Below are 24,219 nucleotides of genomic sequence, written 5' to 3'. Positions count from 1 at the left end.
TCACATTTATATGCCTTGCAATAGATCAATGAGACACTGTCGATATATACACGCCTAATCCCATCATCTTGTCTCTCGCATTTCCAAGTCTCTCCAACGCTAACATTTCCACTACAAGATCCATTCCTTTTTGATATCTGATTCCATTCGTCTGGCACGAATCGATCCCACTTGCAACATTTTACCAGTCAAACCAAAGCTCAAACCCCAAAAGTTCAATCATCCAAGATGTTCGTCACCTCCAAAGTGATCGCTGCCCTGATGGGTGCCTCCATGGTCAACGCCCACATGATCATGAGCAGCCCCACCCCGTATAGCAAGGACACTCTCAACAACTCGCCTCTGGCAGCAGACGGCAGCGACTTCCCTTGCAAGCTTCGCGACAACGCCTTCGAGGCCCCCGAGACCGAGACAATCATCGCCATCGGCGAGTCGCACCCTCTGACTTTCGTCGGCAGCGCCACCCACGGCGGCGGTTCCTGCCAGATCAGTCTGACCACCGACCTGAAGCCCACCAAGTCCTCTGAGTGGAAGGTCATCAAGTCCTTCGAGGGTGGCTGCCCTGCCAATGTCGACGGCAACATGTCCGGCGGCCCTGACACCCCCGATCCCTACACTTTCGACTTCAAAATCCCAGAGGGAATCGAGGCTGGCAAATACACCCTCGCCTGGACCTGGTTCAACCGTATCGGCAACCGCGAGATGTACATGAACTGCGCCCCCATCACTGTCTCGGGTGGCTCCTCCAAGCGCTCCCCCGAGGAACTCGAGAAACGCTCTTCTAGCTTCCCACCCATGTTCGTCGCAAACGTCAACGGCTGCACCACCAAGGAAAGCGTCGATATCCGCTTCCCTCAAGCAGGTGACAACGTCGAGTACAAGGGCCAACCCGGCAACCTCGCCGCAGAGGGTTCCGAGGCTTGCACCGGTACCCCTACCTTCGGTGGCTCCGGCATTACTGTCTCCGCGGGCTCCTCTAGCTCCGGCTCCGACTCTGGCTCTAGCTCATCCGGTTCTTCCTCTGCCCCAGCAGAGAGCGCCTCCGCAGCCGTCTCGGTATCCGTCGCCCCGGTCCCTGAACCTACTCCATCGAGCGCACCCGAGCCCGCGCCCGTGTCCTCCACGGCACCTGCCCCAGCTCCCGCGACAACCTCTTCATCCTCTGGCTCTGAATCAGGATCTGACTCCGGCTCCGTCTCCGGTGCTCTGACGGGTAGCTGCAGCACCGAGGGCCAGTGGAACTGTATTTCAGGCACCGCCTTCCAGCGCTGCGCTTCTGGCACCTGGTCCGTTGCCCAGCCCATGTCGACTGGCACGCAGTGCAACGCTGGTCAGAGTGAGGAGCTTGTCGTCAGTGCCACTAAGAAGGCACGTCATGTCTCGAGCATGCGCTTCCGCAATCGCTCCTACCGTCACCATGGTCACGCTTAGTTAGATACACAACATGATCCGCTGGCTTCGGATGTTGTAAACTTCTTCCCATCATTGGATGGTCTTTTTCATTCTTTTCTCTTCTCTTCTCTTCTTATTGATCTTTCTTTTCTGCTGGGCTGGTCCCATATGTTCGGTGCATTATATGTGCCTTTCTTCCTGTACATTTAGAGATGAGACTAGGGAAATAGGACATCTCATGGTTTTCGATAAAGATAACCTTGTATACTGCGTGGCTCGACGTTGAAGTATCTGTAGTCTTGAAATTGTACTGTCAGTGGCCAGTAGACATTGGTGCTGCTCAAACAATAGTCTTGTTTTGCCAATGCCCATTTGCGAAGTGGTAATAGAGAAGGAGTCGGCTATAGGAACCTTTGACCACTACTTAATCATCAGACTTCAATGTGTCTTCATGACTTTCTTTGTCTCCTAAATGGAGGATCCTCCAGGTCCCAGGTGTGTAGCTTGAGAAATGGACAGTCCGTACTCCGTATTTCCAGTGATTTTATTCCTTCGAGGTTTTGGGTAAATCGAATCAGGGACAAACGTGATGTTGTTGCTCGATGACTTCGTTCAGCATCGCACCTGCCAAATATGTAGACCCACTTGTGGACCCCACGTGATAGCTCACAGTATTAGCTAATTACTCCATATCTCTGCTAGTCCGTATATGGCAAGAAGGGCTTAGGGTTCGCCGCCCCACTGCAGTTTCTCACTAAGCGAAAAAATCCACACCCAGTTGTGAAGCCCCCCGACTCAGAGAGATTGGATCTTCAACCTCACCTCGACACCGACCAGCAACAATGGCCTCCCGCCCGACTGTCTCGATCGCCACGGCTGAGGGCAAGCCCTCCGGGGCCTCCCACCCTCTTCCCACTGTGTTCTCTGCTCCTATCCGCCCGGATATTGTTCAGTATGGCTCGCCGAAAACTTGAAGGATCTACAAAATCGATGGAGGGGAAGTGCTGACCGTTGCTCTACAGGTCAGTTCACACTGGTATGGCCAAGAACAAGCGCCAGCCCTACGCCGTGAGCGAGAAGGCTGGTGAACAGACCTCTGCTGAGTCCTGGGGTACCGGTACGTGATTTGGCACCTTTTTCAAGATTGGAAGAATCGGATTTGAATTCGCGAAAATTTTGCGATTCTGGAATTCTTCTGTATAAAGAACAATAACTAACTAGATTGCTTCTCATTGAACAGGTCGTGCTGTCGCCCGTATCCCCCGTGTCTCCGGTGGTGGTACTCACCGTGCCGGTCAGGCTGCCTTCGGTAACCAGTGCCGTTCCGGTCGCATGTTCGCCCCTACCAAGGTCTGGCGCAAGTGGCACCAGAAGGTCAACGTTGGCCAGCGGTATGTTGGAATCCGATTGAACGAATTGAACATCTAGAGAATGCGGAGGAACTAATAATCTGGCGCCTACAGTCGTTTCGCTACCGCCTCCGCTCTGGCTGCTTCTGCCTCCCCCGCTCTGCTCTTCGCCCGCGGTCACCGTGTCGCCAACGTCCCCGAGGTTCCCCTCGTCGTTGACTCCAAGGCTGTCGACTCCCTGAACAAGACCAAGGCCGCCATCGCCCTCCTCCAGGCCGTCGGTGCCGGACCCGACCTCGTCAAGGTCCAGAAGTCCCGCAAGATGCGCGCCGGTAAGGGTAAGCTCCGTAACCGCCGCTTCCGCCAGCGCCGCGGACCCCTGGTTGTCTACAACCCCGAGACCGACGGCAAGGACCTCGTCAAGGCCTTCCGCAACATCCCCGGTGTCGAGACCTCGCCCGTCTTCTCCCTCAACCTTCTCCAGCTCGCCCCCGGTGGTCACCTCGGTCGCTTCGTCATCTGGACCTCCACCGCCTTCCAGGCTCTCGACCAGGTCTACGGCACCACCACCACCCCCTCGGCTCTCAAGCGGGATTACCTCCTGCCTTCCAACGTTGTTTCCAACGCTGACCTGACCCGCCTGATCAACTCCTCCGAAATCCAGTCCGTTCTCCAGGGTCCTAAGGGTGAGGCTCGCACCAAGCGTGTCAACGTCCAGAAGAAGAACCCCCTCCGCAACAAGCAGGTCATGCTCCGTCTCAACCCCTACGCCGCTGCCTACTCCAAGCAGAAGCTTGGTCAGCAGTCCGTCGAGGGTGGCAAGCCTACTGCTCCTGCCGAGTCCTTCATGAACACTCTCTACGAGAACTAAGCGGGTCGTTCTTTGCCCCCTGATGTTTCTTTGTTAGCTGTGTTTCGCTGGAAAAATGGTAGTCAGCAAAAATGAATCAATGCCTTTTTTGCAATACCCATGGGTCTATATGGAGTAGTAATGTGATCGGTTTCCGTGTTCTTCTAAGTGACCCTCGAATTCTTTGTATCTTGCATGGTAAGTTATGTAGATGTAGATGGGTCGAGGTGTCTGTTCCCTGTGGAGAGCTGTTAGTCTGTCCAGTTCTCCTTGTAGACCTGAAGCTAGTCTTCGCAGGGTCACCGTCACACGGGTGTGGATGTGTCAATGCATCTGCTCATCACAAACTGTTTCCAGTCAAGCATGTTGACTACCTTTTCCAAAGCTCAATCAATGTCACTTTAAGCTTAAAGGCTAACTCGGGGCGTATAGTTGAGTGATCCTCCTATTAAGACGCTTGCCTTCGCTCCCCTCTTCAATCACTTCCGGATCTGTCTAGCAAAACCAATTACTTGTCTCTTGTAGTTGACCGGTCGCTCGCTTGACATCGTTATACTGTTACTGTCAACTCGCTCGGCTATCTGTGTTTTCTGGACGTACTGGCCGCAAATTTATCTAGCCCTCTCGTTGTGATAGGGCTACCGCAGGTCTTTGCTTTATGCTTGATAGGGTATATGCTAGTTTTTCCATATATTTGACTCAACTTCGAGAATTTCCTGCTGTAAGCCCTGTGTGATATTTAGTGTTGTCTATCTCATAAAACCACTGGCCAGTGTTCCACGTTCCATATCACCTGATGGTATCTTTGTCTCCTCTCTTTGTCTGTATCCTCACCTCTTGTGTGAAGAGCGGAGGTTGGGGGGAGAAGCGGGCGCAGAAAAAGAAGTAGACGAACGCAAGGGCAATGCAAGTTAAATTCAATCAAGCTTAATGCTAAGAGAAGAAAAATTTAACTTCAACATTATTGTCTACGAGCTGTCTTGAAACTTCCACCATGCATTCAGAACATCGCTGTAGCCCATCTTTTCCAGGTGCTGAGCGACTTTGCGGCGCCAGTCCTTTTTAGAGTCCTCATCCCCATAATCGAAATCCATTCCTGCGGAAATTCGAAATTTCGTTCTGACCCATTCGATAGGGATATAGCCAGCAAGCTCCCAATCGATGATACCTAGCGAACCAGTCGACAAATCGACAAGAAGGTTCGTAGGGCCAAGATCGCAATGATAGAAGACAAGTGTAGAGACATCTATAGACATCTCGGTACAATTCTTCAGAAGCTGCTGTGGGGCAAGGGTATCCTTACTATTACCTTTAAGTAGGTAACGTTCTAACAGCTGGTGTCCGTCTACACCACTAATGGTGTCGCCCTTCTATGCTGCTAAGGAATTGCAAATATCTGCTACCTTGCCGATATAATACTGGCGAAGATTATCATCCATATTAGGCCATGCCTCATGAAGGAGCTGGCCGGGAACCCTCGAGACGACGAGGAAATATCGCGAGTCAGTCTCGAAATGATAAAGTACATTCGGATATTCAAATCCCTGCGGCTGTTGGTCTTTGAGAAATTGTAGAGTTACATGCTCTCTGGTTACATCGGGATAGTCCATGTGATGTGCTTTGATGAAGGCTTCGCCTGCCCTCCAAACTGCCGCTTGGTTATCGACTGCGTGGACTCTCGAGATAGAAGATGAGTCGTTTATGAGGGATTTGGAATCCGGAAGAGGCTTAGGTGCAGTAGAGAGGGCGAAATGCCCCCATTACTGTCGCTCCAGCATAGAGTATTGTCCGGGGGTGGCGACGAAGAACGAGTAAGAAGAAGCGTATTTGAGATTAGCCAGGAGCTTTTATCGACTTCCCGTATCGAGTCATTGAGGTGCGGCTGAAGCAGGTCAGTCGATGACATGTTGATCGATCTTAATGTCCGATGAAATGAATAAACACAAACGTCAGGTGCTGTTCTTTATAGGAGCCGCTGCGAGCGGTGAGCGGGGGTCTCAAGGAAAGTGTTGAAAGCACAACTCCTTGACTAAAAGTACAACCCTTTAACCGTATACGGCTAGCGTTGGTCCATGTAGCCGTGCCAAGCCTGTAGATAATGATTTCTTGTAATGTCAACTGCCAGGTAATCTCTGTCCTATGGGGGAGGGGGGAGGGGGCTATGTCGGAACGTGGTCGTTACAGTACAGTACAGTAGAATTCGAAACAGTTCAACCCCCACACACTCACGCTATGTTTCTCGGCCAGTAACCGAAACCACTCTAATCCGTTCCCAGGAACAGGGTACTTAGTTGTCCTTCGAAGCTCTTATTGCAAAATATCTGAGGTATGCCGCAGCCTTTTGTTGAGGTCGTTGAACGGACAGGCAAAGCCGTACGCTTTTACCACAAACTGGAGAATAGGTCCGATGAACGGACATACGTTTCATTAGAAGCCAATAAGGTGACACTATGACAGAGCCTCGCCCTTGGAGCTGCGATATTTGTCACACACGGAAGATCTTGTCAACAGATAGAATTTGCTGTCCTGCCCGTACGCTTCACCCTCTGCCCAGATTTCAATTCTCGTTAGATGTGCCTCCTTCTCGATCTCCCTCCTGAGATTGTCGTCTGGGTATTTGAGTCGCTCGATAGCATTGATGACGCCTTATATCTTACACGATGCTGCGAATATATCTTTGCTGCTTTTAACGCGACTAGCGTCCGATAGAAACACATAAACAGATCAATAAAAGAAATGAAGCAGAAATAAAACAAGCAGAAGGCCAACAGCAAGATAAATAAAAAGGCGGAAACCACAGAACAAAACCAAAGACCGGAATATAAATCACTTCAAATCAAATAAGCCCTAACGTTTTCAAAAAAAGAAGCAGCAAACAGACCCCGTTTGTACCATCACCTGTCAAGATGACAACCAGGTTCTTATACCACAATAAATAAGTAAAAATAAAAAAAAAGAAGACAAAACAAACAACAACAACAACAGCTCCCGTGGCAAAGCCTTATGATAAGCCCTAAGTTTGTTGACCAGTGCGATCACTCATATGCTCGTTAATACCTATACCCATACCCATGCCCCATTTTAACGCCGTCCCCGAGTCAAAACATTCGGGACAAGAGCCATGGATATAGCCCATATTATTCGTCCTTGAGACTCGGCATTTATAGAGGAATAGAAATCCAAAAAGAAAACGGCGATTGAAGCATTACTCAAGTTGAAAGACGGGATATTGGAATTAGAGGAAGAAGCATTCTCTTTTTTTTTCCCCGGTAGCTTCACATGCCACTGCTTGCAATATAATTGAGTTTTTCTGTGCCCCGTTGGTTTCTCGGAGATAGTACATAGCTTCTAGGCATACGGAGTAGTACTAGACGGAGTATCCCGTATGGTGTCAAATATCAATAATGGTATAGGGGAATAGAGTTTGCCGGTGTTATGTATGCACCCTGCACGCGAGCTCGTGTACATATCGACCCTTAGGAGTTGGTGGTACTACATCTACGGACCCTTCATGGCTACTCGGTGTACTGTCACGGACTATGAAACGAGTGACTCGGAGATTCATGTGTCAAAGCCGATGATCGTCCAAGTGAAATACCGTTTTGGACATCGGACACGGAGATCAGGGTCGAGGGCAGGCTGCCAAGAACTCCTTCAGGGCCTGCGGCTGATAGTCGGGGGCACCTGCGAGCCCGGGGTTTTACCTAGATACGTTAGTCAAGAACTCTCTTCGCTTCGCGTTGATGGCTGTATGTTGATAGAGAGGGTATTTCATTTCCAATGACGTTGGGTTTGAGGTCTCACCTTAAGGTTGTATATGGAAAGCCTATAAAACCTTCGAGGAATGATCCATGGATCCATCGATAGATATACAGGTATTACATAAAAAATGTCTGGGGTTCCAAGGTTAGGATATGTATTCTATCAACGGAGTACTCCGTATTGTGCGTATGTTGTATGTATTAGCCCAATCCACTTAAATTGTCATGCAACATCGATCAGGAACATATTAGCCGAAGACCCTGAAAGGTCCCGAGGTCCAAACCGTACGATCGGAGAAGAAAAATCTCCGATCCCGCGGGAAACAAAAAGAAAAAAGAAAAAAGAAAAAACGCAAAGAAAATGTAAAAGAAAATGTAAAAGAAAATGTGTAAAGAGCGGCCTCGGTAAGATCAACCGAACGGATAAGCTGCACGAGCAAGGAGAAAAATCTACATCCTTGTCCTCCGTACGGACTACAATATAGACAATAAACGGGTCTCGTGCTGAACCGCAGATCACTGAGCGGCTTGTCTAAGTATAGCCATGTCTCACTTGAGCACCTAACACGAATCGGTTCAGGGGTGCAAAGCGTATTGGCGCTATGCAAAACATGTTGCAGTAGTAATGTTGCAATACATTAGTGTCTATTAGGAATAGAACACGGTGGCATTATGGGATATACCCTTGTCCTCCGTACTCCGTATAGAATTAGGAAGTTTTCCAAATCTGTTTTTCCCCTATACAGCTGAATGAACTCCGTTAATTAATGTGGGATCATGATACGGATTATATACGGATTGTCTCACGTCTTTCTATACAACCGATTTAATTGGACTTTAACGCGGATTATTCCTCCGCTCAACCCAAAAATTTGGAGTCCCGGTATTTGTTCGGAGAAACTAGATCCCGTGAAAAGGAGGTTCCAGACGAAGTATAGGAATTGACTTCTCCAAACTGCCGAGATTGGAGTAATGATTAACGGCGAAGTCCCGAAGTCCGGGTAACTCGCGTCATTTCATCTCGGGCCTTTCCCAGAACAGGAAACGCACACTCCAGGGGCTGAGTCCAATCCAGACGACGATCCCGAAGGCTTGCAGATCGGATCGTCAGAAATTGAGACATACATCCTACGTGGTCAATTCCAGAGTTGTATCGCCGTTGGACAAGGATGTTAAGGTGGACCTTGAAAAAAAGAAATATGGTAAGCCTGATAGCCTGACAATCCTGGAAAATCCCTCTAAAACATGAATCTGTTGGCAAAAAAAAAAAAAAGAACTGAATAGTACAATATAGCATCCTCGGTGCAGAGCCATAAAATAACCTCAATGGTCTCGGCTTTGGCTCTTTATAGAGTATATTGTAATAGTAGTTCGAATTTGGGAGCCTTCAGACCAGTGCAAAACAGTAGCCCACACACTCCACTTGCGGACCATCAGGTCGATCCTTCACCAGGCTATCCAAAAGTAAGATAGATAAGCCCTGCGGCCCCGACGCTGGCAAGGAGGATTTTCCCGTCTAGGCATCGAATCGACTACGCCACCATCCGGCTGAAGCCTAAACGACCCACCGTGGGCATAATTCCTGGTATTATCTGAGTCAGTCCAAACAAGCTCACTGGGTTCTTCATTTGTGGTTTGGTCCTTGCGCTGCGAAATTCGAGATTCAGGACTATATAGATCTTACTCCGAACAGAGTATACATATGTAGTACACTTCTATGCTTACTCGCGGAGTAGGTATCTAGGTAGATGCCGTATCCCTACTCCGTATATACATGTACCCATGTAAATGTATCTTGCACCTCTTCGTGAATCCTCGACCGCAAACCCCGAAAGTTCTCTATTGGTGCTATTAAATGTCTACTAGGGCATGAGATTGATCATGCCGTAAGGAGTAGAAATTGCCTAGGTAGAAAGTACTTGCAGAGTGGGTATCTCAAGGCATTTACGCCTAAAAGGCTAGTACGAATACGTACCAATGTACATAGTAGCATCCTTGATCCCTGTGGAGGATTCGCCATTAATATAAGTATGCGGTAGTAGAGCGGATGAACCGGGGGGATGTTCGGGGAGATTTCCACATTTTCCCCTATACTTTTCCCTATATTTTTTCCCAAGGTACGGAGAGAGTACGGAGTATGTTCTTCCCCCCACTTAGGAGAGTCAAGTCTATAATTGCCGTTAGACATCACGGACGTTCTATGTGATATGCCAAGTTTGAAAACCCAATGCCGATGTCATGTATCCACTCTCGTTAATACAATTTCACTTAATTTCCTTTTCTAAACTAACCGTTCTAACCGTCTATAGAGACCTCGGGCACTCCCTAGTTCTTCCTAATGTGGCGTCTTTGGAGCCGCCTAAACCGAAAGGGTTCAAACTGTCTCATTTCAATTTTTTTTTGTGACGTGGAGAAAAGCTGTAGATTCGGTTATTCCGAGTAGCTAAATCCAATTTATATTAAGTCCAAGAGGCAGACGTTAGTACTTTTGGTAATTTTAATAATTTCAATGTACTGGGAATACTTGGGAATACTTAGAACACTCCAGATGTCTGCTTTGGCCCTTTCTTTCCATTCCCCTCCTTTCTCATCTTCCTCCATTTTGAACTTCCTTTCTGTTTTGAGCCTCGGCTTCTTTAGACTATTTTCTTCTTTCTTTTCTTGAGCTTCTTGCTATAATTCCTTGAACCTTACCCTGCCCTGCGCAGAGAGGGGGAAGCTGATGCTCACCAGGGAAGTTTCCACTTGGAGAGAACGCCAAAACCATTTCCATTCTTAGTCTCTGGAATCTATAACACGCTACTTCTAGTAGCCTTTTTTTCTTCTGTTTTTTTTTCCCTTCCAGGGTGCCACTGACCAGTGGTAGGCGACACTTCGAGGCTATTTTGTCCCATAAGCCGTGTGCCACCATCGGCAGACATCGATCGTTCCGGTTATCATTATCACCTGGGCACTATCGGGGTCATTTTGGCTCCTTTTGTGTCTCTCACATCCATTCGGCATTTGGATATCGGAAACACCTGCAGCATCGTTCTCCCCTATCCTTGGTTTACCTACGCCTGGCCGCCACTAATCCCTAGCTCGTCCCGAGGTCGAGAATCTGTAACCGAGATCTCGCTGTCGTCTGATCTCCCCGCTCTGCCGCATCCTCGATCTCGGCATTCAGATCTGCCGTGTCTCAAGTGGGCTTCGCTGTTGTCAATACTTCGGCCCGATTATCCGTGAGCCTGTAACTTCATAGGCTCTCGTCTCAAGCCCGGCAAAATCCCTGGACGTTGGCACAAACTAGTGGAATACTGCAGACACCCTGGCACCATGCACCTGAGACCGTGACTGCTCAGGACTAATGCGAGATGGTGGCCTTTTAAGCTAGCTTCAATTTTCTATCCGGCGCACTCTCAAGTTGCTGAGAGTTGACTATTTCGAGCGCCAATATTTTCATCAAAATCCCGCTGGCGACCTTTGTATAAATACCCTTCCCTCATCATTCTTGCTTGCCATTCGCTTCTGATTTTGGAACTTACACCGTCGATCGATTTCGCTTTGCTGTCGCCTGATCCAATTTTGTTCGACTTTCTACTCAATTTCATCACTGTTCCTTGAAGATCGAAAAGTTAAATTGGTATGTGAAAAGCACCTGTCAGAAGGAGATTGGAGAAATGAGCTCATTGCTAAGTCGCCTGGCTCCTTTCAATAGATACCCCCTTTGTGCACTATCTTTCTGGGACCTGAACAATTCAACAGAAGCCGAGAACCAAACAAAGATCAATCTCACCAAATCAGTCCAGGTCAAATCTTTTCCTTGACTTCGCACTTGACACTATATCCATTCAAGGATATAAACCGCGGAGAACACTCGCCACACTGGTTGTCTGGGTCTGTTATGCAGACAGCCAAATCGTGTGAACCACTCGGACTGCATATATCATCCAACCGCCATGTCAACCCCCCAAGGATCTGGGCCCAGTCCTGCCATAGGCCCACACTACTATGTTGGACCCTTCGGTCGTATGTTACCCATGGATGGCCCATCCTCAGAGCAGCAACCGGAACCTCCAGCTAATTTACAAGAATCCGGGGACCTCCTATACCAGCTTCCACCCCCGCGTGTACCGGCTAGCTTGCAATTTGGATCAGATCCCTTTCCGCGGCAGAATAACAGTCCCCAAGGCAAAGACAGCGGACCACAGCACCAGAAGCCAGAGCAACTTCCATCCGTGAGTCAAATACTCACTCCATCACCGGGTCCCAATTCGTCACAATACCCCCAACCATTTGCAAGTTCAACACCCAGCACAGGGCGTCGTGAAGCTGCATACCCGGCCCACTATCACGACCCGGCTTTCCAAGTTTCGCCAATCTCTGTACCCGATAGAGGCCGTTCCGAATCTCTCCCGCAACTGCATACTGGCCTCCCTTCATTGTCGCAAGTGGCTCTGCATGGTCATAGGGGCATAAGAAACCACACACCAACAAGAAGTGATCCATCCTCTGCATCTTTTTCACACGGCCAGCTACCCTTTCACACCACCTCACACGGCCAAGTACCAGGTGGGGAACTATCATCACCCGAAACTTCAAATCGGTCAAACAACCTGCCTCTCCGGCCTCATGTGATAGACGAGCGAGTCATTGACGGTGAGCTCTGCTTCGTATATGCAGATGGATCGTTCTGTCCCAAATTCATCGACGGCACGCCAGTCAACGCAAATTGGGGCGTAACGAAGGCTGGAAGGCCGAGAAAGCGCCTTGGACTTGCCTGTCTGACCTGCCGGGAGAAGAAGATCAAGTGTAATCCTAACCCAACCGCCGAGGCCATGTGTGATCAGTGTCGGAAATCTGGACGTGAATGCAGGTTCGAAAGTGCGTAAGTGTGATCGTGATCTCTGAAGAATATGCGTCCACGGACCTACCTTGCTGGACCATTGCTGATATTCTCAAAGCCCGCGGGGGAACCGTTCGGTGAGAGGGTCAGCAGGGCCATCTGGCAGACCCGATCCTTATGCTCCCGCTGGCCACGGTGCTTTGGACGCTTCTCTGTCACTTTACGACATGGCTCGAGCCTCGGACAGTGCGACCTCCCTTCCTGGGACTACCGGCCACTCACCGATGTCAGATGGCTCGATGCTCACGTCGTCAGTCCAAGAAGCCACGTATGAAACCATGGCCGAGGCGGACAAAGCTTTAAGATCCAGATCCTACCGATTTCCACCGTCATTATACGGCACAGATGACACCTTTGGACGACCGGCAGCACATATCGAGTCTACTCGTACACCCGAGTACTCTGACATTCTGGGGGAACTCAAGGACAACAACTCGGACGACCCGCTCGCGGCGTCCTGGCACCTGGACCCGTACGAAAATGACCCAGAGTCCGCTGTTCACTACACTGAGTGTTACTTCCTGCACGTGAATGATGGTTTGTACCACATGTTCCCGCACGAACGATTCGGCTCGTGGTTGAAGACCTACCCCACCAAGTCTGCAGACGACAAGATGCTCCTTTATTCTATGATGGCTCTCGGATCAGTGTTCTCAGAAAGGCCAGACAAAATGGCAGCTATGAGGCGATATTCTCGCATAGCACGATTTGCGATTAACAGAAGCCAGCATACACTCTCTTTGCAACTTGCTCAAAGCCATATCATAATGAGTCTTTGGTACTACGCTACAGGCTCGCTGGTCGGGTCTTGGGACTCGATAGGCGCAGCGGGAAGAGCGGTCTTTGGGCTTCGTTACAATGTGGAATCTGGCGGTGTTGTCGTGGATCCAAGCCAAATGTGTGACTACGGGTTACACCCACAGGCCTTGATTGAGTGCCGGCGGCGGACCTTTTGGATTGCCTTTGTGCTTGATGTAAGAATACACACATCCTCCAAATTAAGATGGAATACTAGTGACTAACAAAGGACCAGCGCTTCTCGAGCCTCTATTCCGCTTCGTCGACTTTCATCTCGTCAGATGCGGCCTTGCTGAGGCTCCCATGCCGAGAGGAAATCTATGAGACTCAGCAGTACGCGACAGTCCCCTATTTCCAATCATTCCTCAACCACATACCAGCCTCCAATGATCGCTCCACCCTGAGTCCAATGGCATTTTTGATCGAGATCATGGCTATCTGGGGGGACATCTCCCTGCATATAACCCGCTTACCACACATTCCCCCCGAAGCATACAATCGACTCACGGAAGAATTCCACACCACCATCGTCCAAAAGTCCAACCAATGGATGACTCAACTTCCCGACTACCTGGTCTTCTCACCCATAAACCTAGAACGAAGCATACGGCAAAGAAAAGCAGACACCTTCATCTCGACCCATCTGTTCTACCACGCCAGTTTGATGAAACTATACAGACACGCCCGCTATCAGAGCCTCCGGCCAGAAACCTTAGGCCAGTACATCCACCGCGCGCGATACCACGCCGTGGAAATCCTCCGCATCTCTCTTACCTTCGACCAATACGCCAAGAAGATCGTTCCTTCCCGGCACAGCACGGAGCTGTCTATATCCCAATCCACCCTCTTGAACCCATTCCTCGGCTACGTGATTCTATCAGCCGCAGACGTCCTCAGCTCCGCTGGTCTGGCTTCTCAATTGCACGAGTGCATCTCTTATATTAGGGGTGCGCTAGACACTGTTCATGAACTCGGCCGCTACTGGGATAGCTCTTTGCAAATAGTCACCGTTCTCCACAGACGTCTGGGTCTGATGATGAACTGTCTGAATGAGCGCAGCGTCTTCGCGGAGAAACAGGGCTTTGCTCTCGATGGCCCGCCGCTTGAGACGAAGGTCCATGCTGGCGCTTTGCATTCTCATCTGCCTGCAACAATCGGTGAGGATATTTTTACTGGCTCTATGCCCAGAGAGGTGCTTTTGAATGCTCTACGGCTTGATGAGACACTGATCTCGGAGAGTGGTATTGCTTGGATTCGAGATCCATGAGACGATTTCGTCCTCTTAATTCTATATCCTCCTTTTGGTCTGCTTGATCAAGCTCCGAGATTGGCGTGATGACGTTATTGATCTGGCAATGTTGATGTTCTTGCAGTGATGAGGGAAACTTGGTCCCTATTATCCTGTTACGATGTGATGGATGCATTTCAATAATGATGGCGGCTTGGCTGATTGATTCGAAAGTATCGTGCCATGAATAGACGGGATTGTGATCTACATGACTTGGCTCATTTGCCTCACTTCGAGCAGCTGTTTTCTACATCTGTATATTATATTTGTCATTTATATTTGACTTTTTTTTTTTTTTTTCATGTCTTTGAGCGCTCTGCTACTGCTATTTGCTCCTCATGTACTTATATCGGGCTTGGGAGACGAGAGAAGCCAATGCGATAAATGGGAATTGACTGGGGTCTTATTTACAAATCTTGTAGAACTATGCTACTATGCCACCTTGGCTGGAAACTGCCCTGAGTAGATAAACCTGCCTTCAACAGGATCCATCAACACCGCGTAATGAGTATCTTCATTAACAATCGGGTCCGAGCAAAGCCACCCAAGCACCGTCCCAAGGGTAACCGATACCTCAGATTCAGGATCTTCCCATCCCATCTTCGTATTCCGTTTCCACTTCAAATGCATCGAACGGGGAAGAGTATCGTCCTTAACTCTCCGCCTCTTAAGTTGTTGTTGGAAAACCCCATGGTCCCGCACCCTGCGATCCCATTTCCCCTGCATCGACGCCTGTCGCGCTTTGCTCTCCTCAATAATCTCAGCCATGCTCTGCATACCATCCGCCACACGCAGACCCGTATAACCCCTATCATTCGCGATAGCCTCATCCATGACCGACGTCGTATCCTCATCGTGATTGGTCTTGATAAGGAAAGAACTCGACCTGCGCCAAAACGCAGTTCCATAGTCCTTCTCCATCGCAACAATACTATTCCCGTCACAGAAAATCAGATACGCAGCCGTCGTACGCAAGAAAGGCACTTCATGCAGTATCTCCTCCAAGGTCGACGTATTCGAAAGTCTCGTAGATCCTCCCTGCATGGGGAGAACAAACTGTCGCAACAGCGACGTGATAGATTGTCGTAAACCAAGCAAAACAAGCAAATAATTGAAATAAAACCCCACATCCCGACGTGTGTCATGCACAGCCCGGAAATTAAGCGAAACGCTCAGGTCTTTCCGCACACCCGTGAGAATCCCCACGAACCCGACGTACGTGATGCACGTCGCGAGCACGGTATCTGGCTCGTCGTCGCGCACGAATTCAAGTTGGACGATCAGCGAGCGTAGTGGGTCCATACCCCAGTCCAAGGTGCGGAAATGAACCATTCGCGTCCAGAGTCCGTCGAGCATTCGGACGCCGCCGCTTGTGCAGCCCATCAATAGATCCAGCACCACGTTCAGACTGATTAGGAGGTACAGGTCGATTCCGGTTACGCGGCTTATGCCGCGGATCTCGGCGGTTTCTTCGTCTGTGTAGAGTCTGCGGAGGAATAGACGGGCCAGCCAGTGGATTGGTTTTGTTGGGATTTTGGGGCTTAGGTTGTGGATCACATCGTCGAATATGCTAGTTACTGAGCGCATTCGGTCTTTGTAGAGATGGGCTAGGGCTGTGTACCGCTCTTCGGGTGGGTGGGAGAGGTTTATTCTGAATATTGGGGGTTGTTGGGAGCTCAGTTCTTTTAGGCGGATTGTCATTGTTGAGGGATTGTTTTGATGCTTGGGATTCCATTCGAAGTTGAAGAGAGGTGTGAGGTGTGAGGTGTGAGGTTGTGAGGCTGTGAGGCTGAGTGAGGAGTGGAAGTGCTTGGTAAGTCGATATGTGTTGATCTGAGGCTTTATAAGAAGTAGATCTTTGGAGTATACTGGAGGGAGGGTCTTACTGCGTACTTATGGGGTTACACGATGTACACGATGATTCACCGGAAGAATCGTTTTCTTTGGATGTGCACGTGTAGCGCTAATATAGATCGACAGTCAACATTTACCTTTTAGCAGTCTAGTTCAAATTGGCACTCTATTAGGCTGACATCTATTGAAGAGGAGGTCTGAGGCTCGACGTGGCTCATTTTGCCAAGCAATTCTATGTCGATCCACCTGTACCCCAGGTACATGTACCCAACGCAGTGTCCCTATAGATATGTAGCTTCAGTTGGGTATTTTAACTGATCTACAAAGTATTACCGGATGTCTTCTAAGGTTCTTTTTGGGGTTTCCTTTTGATTGCCAACTGAGCTCTTGACGTGTATTATTAGTGGGCTTTGCTCTGCTGCCATTGATTGCACCGCCTCTATGCTTTAGAAATTGATGATGATCCTAAGATTCAGGACTACGGAACCAGGCTGTACACAAATTTTATGCCTCGGATTGGACTTCATTGGATACATATATGTACATACCGAGACTACATAAGAATAGCCGGATGATCGCCACTGCAGCTGGCTTGGAACAGTTCGCTGATCTGCATATCTAGGTAGCTTTTGACGAACATGCTCTATAACATGCTCAGCCCCATTGGGTATTTTTCTTTTGTTAAGTGGAGATAGACCATTCCTATTGAAGTGCTACGTTGTAGGTAGACCTTGCTGGCATCTATCACCCAGGTCAATGTATCACCATTTTCGCGTATGTTAAAAGCCATTTCGCCATTTCCACTCATCTATAAATGATGATATTTGCATGTATCTACGTCCATTAATATGCAATACCAATAGTAATAGTAATCCAGTAGTTATGCTAATAGTGATATGTCGAACCACTTCAATTGCGCTAAGCCGATAGGAGTCGAGTCACGGGTACCCGAGAAACAAAGGCATTGTGTGTAAACGGCCAACGGGTAAATGTTTCATACTCTGAATATGTATAGACTCGGCATATTTTGAAGTAAGATGGATTAACTAGATAATAAACAAGAATAGCTCTACAGTATACCATTCTATCGCCAGTCAATGCTCCACTATAGCCCATCTGAGCGGGGATTCCAACGGAGATGCGGAAGGTTTCTCCGGAATTTCCATTTCCCTCTTCACCTTGCTTCATCGCCCTGTCGCATTTCATCCAACCACCCCAAAATGGGGATATATATATAGATCTGAATAAACGAATGCGCAAAAAGAGCTCTCATGTCCTCCTTCAACCAATCCGGGACGCAGGAGTTCCCGGGAGCGCAGGAGTTCCGCGCGACAGTGGAAGATGACGGACTCGACGCCGATTATAGCATGGTCGGCGACTACCCAGAGGAGCCCGACTACTACGTCCTGTTGGGCCTTTCGCGCAATCCGCCTCCAACAGAAGCCGAGATCCGATCCGCCTACCGCAACCTGACCCTCAGCTTCCATCCCGACAAGCAGCCGCCGCATCTCCGCCACGCGGCCGAGAGTCAGTTTAGACATATCCAGGAGGCTTATGAGACCCTCATCGATCCGAATAAGCGCGTTGTATATGATATATCGGGTGCAGCGGGTGTGCGGCAGGAATGGGGTCAGCTTGGCGCCATGGGGATTGGTGGGGAGGCACAACGGCAGGAGGTTGGTGTTAAGGCGATGTCGCCCGATCAGTTCCGCCGCTGGTTCTTGAAGACGATGAAGAAACGGGAGCGGAAAGCTGTTGAGAGTCTGGTTTCCAGCAGGGTATGTATTTTCTGGTTCGATCGTCCATGTATGGGAAGTTGCGCGAATGGCCTGTTGACTTTCGTTGGGTCTGACATAGGGCGGTATTACCCTCGGAATCAACGCGTCGTCTATGGTCTCCGTCGACGAGGATGAAGATGTGCAGTTCCACATACCTTCGCCGAAAGTGTCCACGTATGGCGTTTCGTATAATTTCAAAACGCCGCTGTCAATACCACAGCTTTGGGGTATGACTGAGAAAGAGGCAGAAACCTCGGAGGAAACGGATTCGGGGGAAGAGGTGCAAGATGAGGAAACAGAGGACATGCTGGTGACTTGGAATGCTGGTATAACTGGAGGTCTGGCTCGCCCGGTCAAGAAAGTCACGATTGAGTACGAGGATGGGACAGAAGGGGAGGAAAAGGTATGATTTGCGGCACGTTTGCATCTCCAGTTTCGCTAACCGATTTGCAGTTCGAAATGCCACCGATCCTAGCAGGCCAGAACTTCCAATTTGGGGCCACTGTGACTCCCAATTTCAAAAACCTGTTGGGCACCAAGGGAATCTGGGCCAAACATCCCTTTTCGCTCCTCAGGGATTCACAAGTCAGCTTCGAGGCTCTTCTTCTCCCTGTCCCGACCTTGAAAGCAAACATTGCTCGAGCCTTCCAACCAATCCCCGGCACCAGACCGTTCCAAGTCAACGTGACCAGTATACATAAGCGCTCCTTGGAGGAAACGGCGCCTTCTTTCGAGGTCCAAATTTCGAGGGAAATCGCGAAGCAGAAGATCGGTGTTATTACATGGTCCAGTGGCGTTGTTAACTGGCCCGAATTTCTTCTCAACTGGTTCCCATCACTTGGAATGGGGGCCCAGAGTGCCATTGCATCTGCTAATGAGGTCAGTAATCTGCAGATTGGTTTGATCTCGCTCCCCAAGCAGGGCCAAGCTGCAATCGATTTCGACGATGATGACGAGGAGGAGAGTGGAGAATTGGACGAGGACGTCCACAACCTTCTCAAGAAGAAACGTCAAATCGACCAATCTGCCGAGTCATGGCAGACCTATCTCCAGGCTACTCCCGGCGGAGGCGCTTTTGTCTTGACTTATTCTCGGAATCTCTTCTCCGGAAAGCCCGCTGACGATCCGGTCAAGACTGAATGGAGCTCTGAAGGGTATTTCCCGATGCCGAGCATGGACCAGGCGCGTGCTGTGCGACTTGAGATCTCGAGTGTTGTTGGGTTAGACATGTCTCTCAATTGGACCATCAAGGGCGTTCGACGGGTTGGCGAGTACACACGTGTTGGCCTCGGTATTGGCATTGCCGACAAGGGTATCATGATGACAATTTCATGGAGTCGACTCGGCCAAAACATTAATCTTCCGATTAATGTTTGCCCAGCTAATGAGGCAACAAGCGGCGCTGCAGCGCTGACTGCCATATTCCCATGGCTGGCGTACTGCGCGATTGAATTTGGTTATATTCGCCCGCGCGATAGGAAACGTCGTCGACAGGCAGCTGCTCGACGCCACCGTGAGCTCAAGAAGTTGATCCCTAAGAAGCGTGAAGAGAGTCTCCAGGCCATCGAGCTCATGACGGATCAAGTGCAAAGGCGACAAGCGCGAGAGGAAGCACAAGATGGTCTGGTCATCTTGAAAGCCGAGTATGGTTATGTACCGCCAGTAAACAAGAAACCCAAAAATGGGTTCGAGGAGCCTCGGGTGATTGATGTCACTATCCCTGTGGCTGCGCTAGTTAACCGGGGTCAATTGGTGATTCCCGGTAAAACCATCAAGGTAAGTCAAGCGATAGGCCAAATTGGTCATGTTGGCCATATTTTCTGGGCCAGAATACTAATTTGTGATGTATCTAGTTCCAAATTTTAGGATTCCATGACCCTGCGCCATTGCTGCCCAAACGATTGAAGATCTGGTATAGATTCCAGGGGCGTGATCATTTTGTCGAGGCAGGCGATAAAGAGAACATTGCATGCCCCATGCGTACACACTTTATATCCACTTGAGTACATCTAGACTCATCAAGAGGTGGACGAACCTTTCCCATGTAATTATAACATCTAGTCGTTCATTAGCGATTTACTTCTTCAAACTTCATTCTGATGCTTTTGCTCCCTCCGATGTTTGTTAAGCTGAAAAGGAGTTTTCTCTCGGCAAATACAGGCATTTCAAATTTGATGTCTTTCTTATATTATTCCATTGTCTAGTGAAATGAGCCAGCTCATCTGAGAGTGAACTGTCGCTCAATGTTAGAAAGTCTTGGCATAAAGGGATACGGCATTCCATACGGACCAACAGTGCAGTTCGACCCGAAAAGCCAAATGGAGCGTCACCCCATAACCTTTTTTCATCAACTACGAGTGCACAGCTCTGGAGTTGCTCGCTCTTGAAATGTCGACCTCTATTGCTTCAGGACTTTTCAAGTCCCTTCCTAAACCAAAATACACTGGTGAGGAGGAGGAGTTGCCACAGCATGCGCAACCCCGTGGACCGCGCGTGGTGGGCGCCGACCAGATTGATGAAACACAGGTTGTCCTACGGGTAAGTTGTGGATCGTTCTACCGTCCTATTGCTACGAGAACTAATTTATACCACCTTGCAGAGGACCGGACCCCCGCCCTACGGAAACCGTGCAGGATGGCGACCTCGCGCCCCCGAAGATTTCGGGGACGGCGGCGCGTTCCCCGAGATCCCAGTTGCCCAGTACCCCCTTGACATGGGCCGAAAGGGAAAATCGTCCAAGTCAAATGCGCTTGCTCTTCAGGTCGATGCCGAAGGCAAGGTCAAGTACGACGCGATCGCCCGCCGCGGACATGCCGACAACCGCACTGTCCATGCCTCATTCAAGGATTTGATCCCGCTACGCCAGCGGGTGGATATGGGAGAGATTTCCCTGGACAAGCCGTCTGAGGAGGAGGTCCAGGCCCAGATGGAGAAGACGAAGGCCGCGCTTGCAACCTTGGTCGAAGGAGCTTCGTCGGCGCAGAAGCCCAAGAACGTCAAGGGCGGACAAAGAGCAGAGCCGACTTTTGTTCGATACACCCCGGCCAACCAGATGGGTAACAACGGCCGCCAGAATGACCGCATTATGAAGATTGTCGAGAGACAGCTGGATCCTATGGAGCCGCCCAAGTTCAAGCACAAGAAGATTCCCCGGGGCCCACCCTCTCCGCCTCCTCCCGTTATGCACTCGCCGCCTAGGAAGCTAACTGCGGAGGACCAGGAAGCTTGGAAGATTCCCCCTCCCGTGTCGAACTGGAAGAACCCCAAGGGTTACACTGTGCCCCTGGACAAGCGTTTGGCTGCAGACGGTCGCGGGCTGCAAGACGTCTCCATCAACGACAAATTTGCCCAGTTCGCGGAGGCTTTGTTCACGGCGGATCGACATGCCCGAGAAGAGGTGCAGCTCCGAGCTCAAATGCAGCAGAAGTTGGCAGAGAAGGAGAAGGCACAGAAGGAGGAGCATCTTCGGATGTTGGCACAAAAGGCTCGTGAGGACCGCGCTGGCCCCAGCGCTCGCGCATCGCGGGCTCGTTCCCGCTCCCGGAGCGTCAGCCGCAGTGTATCTGCATACTCGTCTAGGTCCGCTACTCCTAGCGAAGATGAAGAAGCCGCCCGAGAGCGCGCGGAGCAGCGCCGCGAGAGACGCCGCGAAGATGAACGACAGCTGCGCCAGTCTCGTATGGGCACAGAGCGCCGCATCCAGGCCATGGCCCGAGAACAGAACCGTGATATTTCCGAGAAAGTTGCGCTTGGTCTGGCCAAGCCTACACAGAGCTCTGAATCCATGTGGGATTCACGTTTGTTCAACCAAACCAGTGGCATGCAAGCTGGTTTTAATGAAGATAACCCTTACGACAAGCCGTTGTTCGCCGCGCAGGACGCCATCAACAGCATTTATCGTCCACGTGCCCAAACAGATGTCGATGACGAAGATGCAGGCGAAGGCGAGATGAGCAAACTTGAGAAGACCAAGCGGTTCGAGGTCCTGGGTCGCGCCAAGGAGGGATTCCGTGGCGCTGCTGAAGCAGAGGTAAGTTTCCGTCGATCGTACACTTCCTTTTCGTCGCTAATAAGTTATTCTATAGGAGCGCCAAGGTCCGGTTCAATTCGAGAAGGACACTGCTGATCCATTTGGCATTGACAACATGATTGCCGATGTGACTTCGGGTCAGAAGCGTTATGGAATCCAGGAAGCCGAAGGTGATGACCGCAAGTCGAAGCGCCCGAGGGTCGACGACGAATGAATCCGCTTTTGTTAATCTTTCTTCCATATGGGTCTCTATGTTCTCTTGTGATCTTTTCACAGGCATCGGAAAAATATCCTCAATGCATTGCGGGCGTTTCTGGCAGTGTGATTCCTACTATCTTGTTCACAAAGGGGATCGAAATCGAAGCGAATCAATGGGGCTTGCGCGAAATGGTAATCACATTTCATATACTGCTACGAATAAAAACCATGTTGGTCTATGTCTGCAAATTACGAGTAGTTGTCATGTTTCTAGTGAATGTGCCCTGGATTGAGACGCTTCTACACAGGTACACTGATGCAAGATACACGTCTGAGGGAATGAATGCATTTCGGTCTCATGTGTACCATCTGGAATATGATCCATGCAAATAGTATTAACATTCGATTTCAATAACTGATTGCCTAAAGCAGACTACATCAACACTTCAGCGCCCACTCAGTTCTTCACCTCCTTCATATTGGGAGATAGAACACTCTCCAACCACTTGTAAGCCACAGGCAGACTGTCAGGGTATCCCATGTGCACGCGATTCTCGAAGAACCGACATTCCTTAGGACCGCCATGCTTGAGAGGCTCCATGCAGTCTTCAATCGGGACGACACCGTCATCGACGCCCTAGAAACAATCAGCTTTCTCTTCTTTTCTCGACGCGCTGAAGAGGAATACGTACGTTGAGCAGAAGCAACCGGCAGTTATCCTGGTCAAGAACACCAGTCTCCACGAGCGAGAACTTCTTCTGAGCATCCTTCACAAACTCTTGCTCGTTGTCATAGCCATACTTCTCCGCCATAGCGGAAGTAAGCCTACATCATGGTTAGCATTCCAACACACAAGACAAACCCCAGCCAAAACTCACTCAAACGGATACTCATGGTCATTGGCCTTAGCCAACCACTCAGGACTAAAAACAAAGTGCGACCCAGGTCCATGAGCAACCGACCCCGCAAGACGCTCACGGTGCGTACAAGAAGCCCGAATAGCATAGAAGCCACCAGCACTAAGCCCCCAAGCCGCGACACGCGACATATCAAACTCCGGCCGACGCTCCATGTAATCCAGCACGCTAGACCAGAGCCTGTCGGGCGACTCAGGGTCCGCCGGATCCGCAGGCGAGTCTGCCGTCCCGGGGATCTCAACGATAACCGTCGCCCAGCCACGATTGATCATCTCGTGCGAGCGCTGGCTGTTATCGGGTCTGTAGCCGTCAAGCCCGGTCATCAGCAGCACGACGGGGACGCGGTTGGTGGCGCTCGCTTCCTCCGGCACGCGGATGTACAGTGGGATTTCGGCGCCGTCGCGGCCGGCGCGGTGCGTGTGGGGAATCACTTCCTCCGTAATTATGGGCTTCCATAGCGAGGCGGCTTTCAGGTACACTTGTTTCTGGCGCTCGAAGGCGGCGCGCTTGATGGATGTCTCTGGGCGTGTTGAGGGGCTTACATAGGGGAAGCGCGAGATGCGGAGGATGACTGCTGCGCGGCGGTATAGGTCTGCGGCGTGTTCGAGGTTGCCGTTGTTGAGGGCTTTACTGGCTTCTTCCTCTAGCGCTGTTGCGGTTGGGAGGAAGGCTTCGGTGTAGGCGTCTGTGTCTGCGTTGTTGATGCCATCCTGTTGTTGTTAGTCTTGGGTTGGAATGGATTGTGTTTGGCAATGCTTACGGCGATTAGCTTTTGGAACACGGGCTCGAAGTCTTCCAGGGATCCATCGTGGAATGGGTAGATGGACTTCGTGGCCTGGACAAGTATTCGTGTTAGCTTTCTTCTTTCCTTGTTGGGAGGAAACGTACGCAGAATTTCCACTTTGTCTCCCACAGGAGCTTGATCGACCCCTGGTGAGGGTAGACAGTGTCGAACTTGTCCCCGAGAATCCAATTCACCATGTTGAGAGCGATATAGATGAAGTAGATTGATGGGTTTGATATTTCCTAGCAAGGGCTTTTCTTTAATGAACTACGATTTTGAGGCATTTTGAGCTCTTTTAATTGACTTGACATCACCTGTACTTGCTGGTAGTATCA

At 50.0% G+C, this 24,219-nt stretch overlaps 8 protein-coding genes across 8 annotated transcripts; 5 read left to right on the top strand and 3 right to left on the bottom strand.

Annotated features, from left to right (window-relative positions):
• Positions 1–228: 228 nt before the first annotated feature.
• N7489_001831 (lytic polysaccharide monooxygenase AA11 family protein) lies at positions 229–1,431 on the top strand (the record flags this gene model as incomplete). The annotated part of the gene is made up of 1 exon (XM_056707586.1): positions 229–1,431. The coding sequence occupies one exon, from the start codon at positions 229–231 to the stop codon at positions 1,429–1,431; it is 1,203 nt and encodes a 400-aa protein (XP_056571888.1).
• A 720-nt stretch (positions 1,432–2,151) lies between these two features.
• On the top strand, positions 2,152–3,612 carry N7489_001830 (60S ribosomal protein uL4; the record flags this gene model as incomplete). The annotated part of the gene is made up of 4 exons (XM_056707585.1): positions 2,152–2,344; positions 2,415–2,509; positions 2,633–2,783; positions 2,856–3,612. Exons 1-4 carry the CDS (start codon positions 2,235–2,237, stop codon positions 3,610–3,612), a joined length of 1,113 nt encoding a protein of 370 aa, XP_056571887.1. The 5' UTR covers positions 2,152–2,234.
• A 947-nt stretch (positions 3,613–4,559) lies between these two features.
• Positions 4,560–5,201, bottom strand: N7489_001829 (aminoglycoside phosphotransferase family protein; the record flags this gene model as incomplete). Its single annotated transcript, XM_056707584.1, has 2 exons — positions 4,560–4,893; positions 5,011–5,201. 2 exons carry the CDS (start codon positions 5,199–5,201, stop codon positions 4,560–4,562), a joined length of 525 nt encoding a protein of 174 aa, XP_056571886.1.
• A 6,089-nt stretch (positions 5,202–11,290) lies between these two features.
• On the top strand, positions 11,291–14,302 carry N7489_001828 (Zn(II)2Cys6 transcription factor; the record flags this gene model as incomplete). Its single annotated transcript, XM_056707583.1, has 3 exons — positions 11,291–12,219; positions 12,296–13,211; positions 13,271–14,302. The coding sequence occupies 3 exons, from the start codon at positions 11,291–11,293 to the stop codon at positions 14,300–14,302; spliced, it is 2,877 nt and encodes a 958-aa protein (XP_056571885.1).
• Positions 14,303–14,755: 453 nt separating this feature from the next.
• Positions 14,756–16,024, bottom strand: N7489_001827 (uncharacterized protein; the record flags this gene model as incomplete). Its single annotated transcript, XM_056707582.1, has 1 exon — positions 14,756–16,024. The coding sequence occupies one exon, from the start codon at positions 16,022–16,024 to the stop codon at positions 14,756–14,758; it is 1,269 nt and encodes a 422-aa protein (XP_056571884.1).
• A 1,424-nt stretch (positions 16,025–17,448) lies between these two features.
• Positions 17,449–19,958, top strand: N7489_001826 (J domain-containing protein; the record flags this gene model as incomplete). Its single annotated transcript, XM_056707581.1, has 4 exons — positions 17,449–17,955; positions 18,035–18,358; positions 18,409–19,731; positions 19,809–19,958. The coding sequence occupies 4 exons, from the start codon at positions 17,449–17,451 to the stop codon at positions 19,956–19,958; spliced, it is 2,304 nt and encodes a 767-aa protein (XP_056571883.1).
• Positions 19,959–20,343: 385 nt separating this feature from the next.
• On the top strand, positions 20,344–22,199 carry N7489_001825 (SKIP/SNW domain-containing protein; the record flags this gene model as incomplete). Its single annotated transcript, XM_056707580.1, has 3 exons — positions 20,344–20,493; positions 20,555–21,985; positions 22,041–22,199. 3 exons carry the CDS (start codon positions 20,344–20,346, stop codon positions 22,197–22,199), a joined length of 1,740 nt encoding a protein of 579 aa, XP_056571882.1.
• A 441-nt stretch (positions 22,200–22,640) lies between these two features.
• Positions 22,641–24,081, bottom strand: ayg1 (heptaketide hydrolyase ayg1; the record flags this gene model as incomplete). The annotated part of the gene is made up of 5 exons (XM_056707579.1): positions 22,641–22,820; positions 22,876–23,008; positions 23,062–23,810; positions 23,861–23,935; positions 23,989–24,081. 5 exons carry the CDS (start codon positions 24,079–24,081, stop codon positions 22,641–22,643), a joined length of 1,230 nt encoding a protein of 409 aa, XP_056571881.1.
• Positions 24,082–24,219: the final 138 nt, after the last annotated feature.

Source organism: Penicillium chrysogenum, assembly GCF_028827035.1.
Source record: "Penicillium chrysogenum strain IBT 35668 chromosome Unknown utg000001l_segment0_segment0, whole genome shotgun sequence".
Lineage (NCBI taxonomy): Eukaryota > Fungi > Ascomycota > Eurotiomycetes > Eurotiales > Aspergillaceae > Penicillium > Penicillium chrysogenum.
This window is presented reverse-complemented; position numbering and strand designations above follow the sequence as displayed.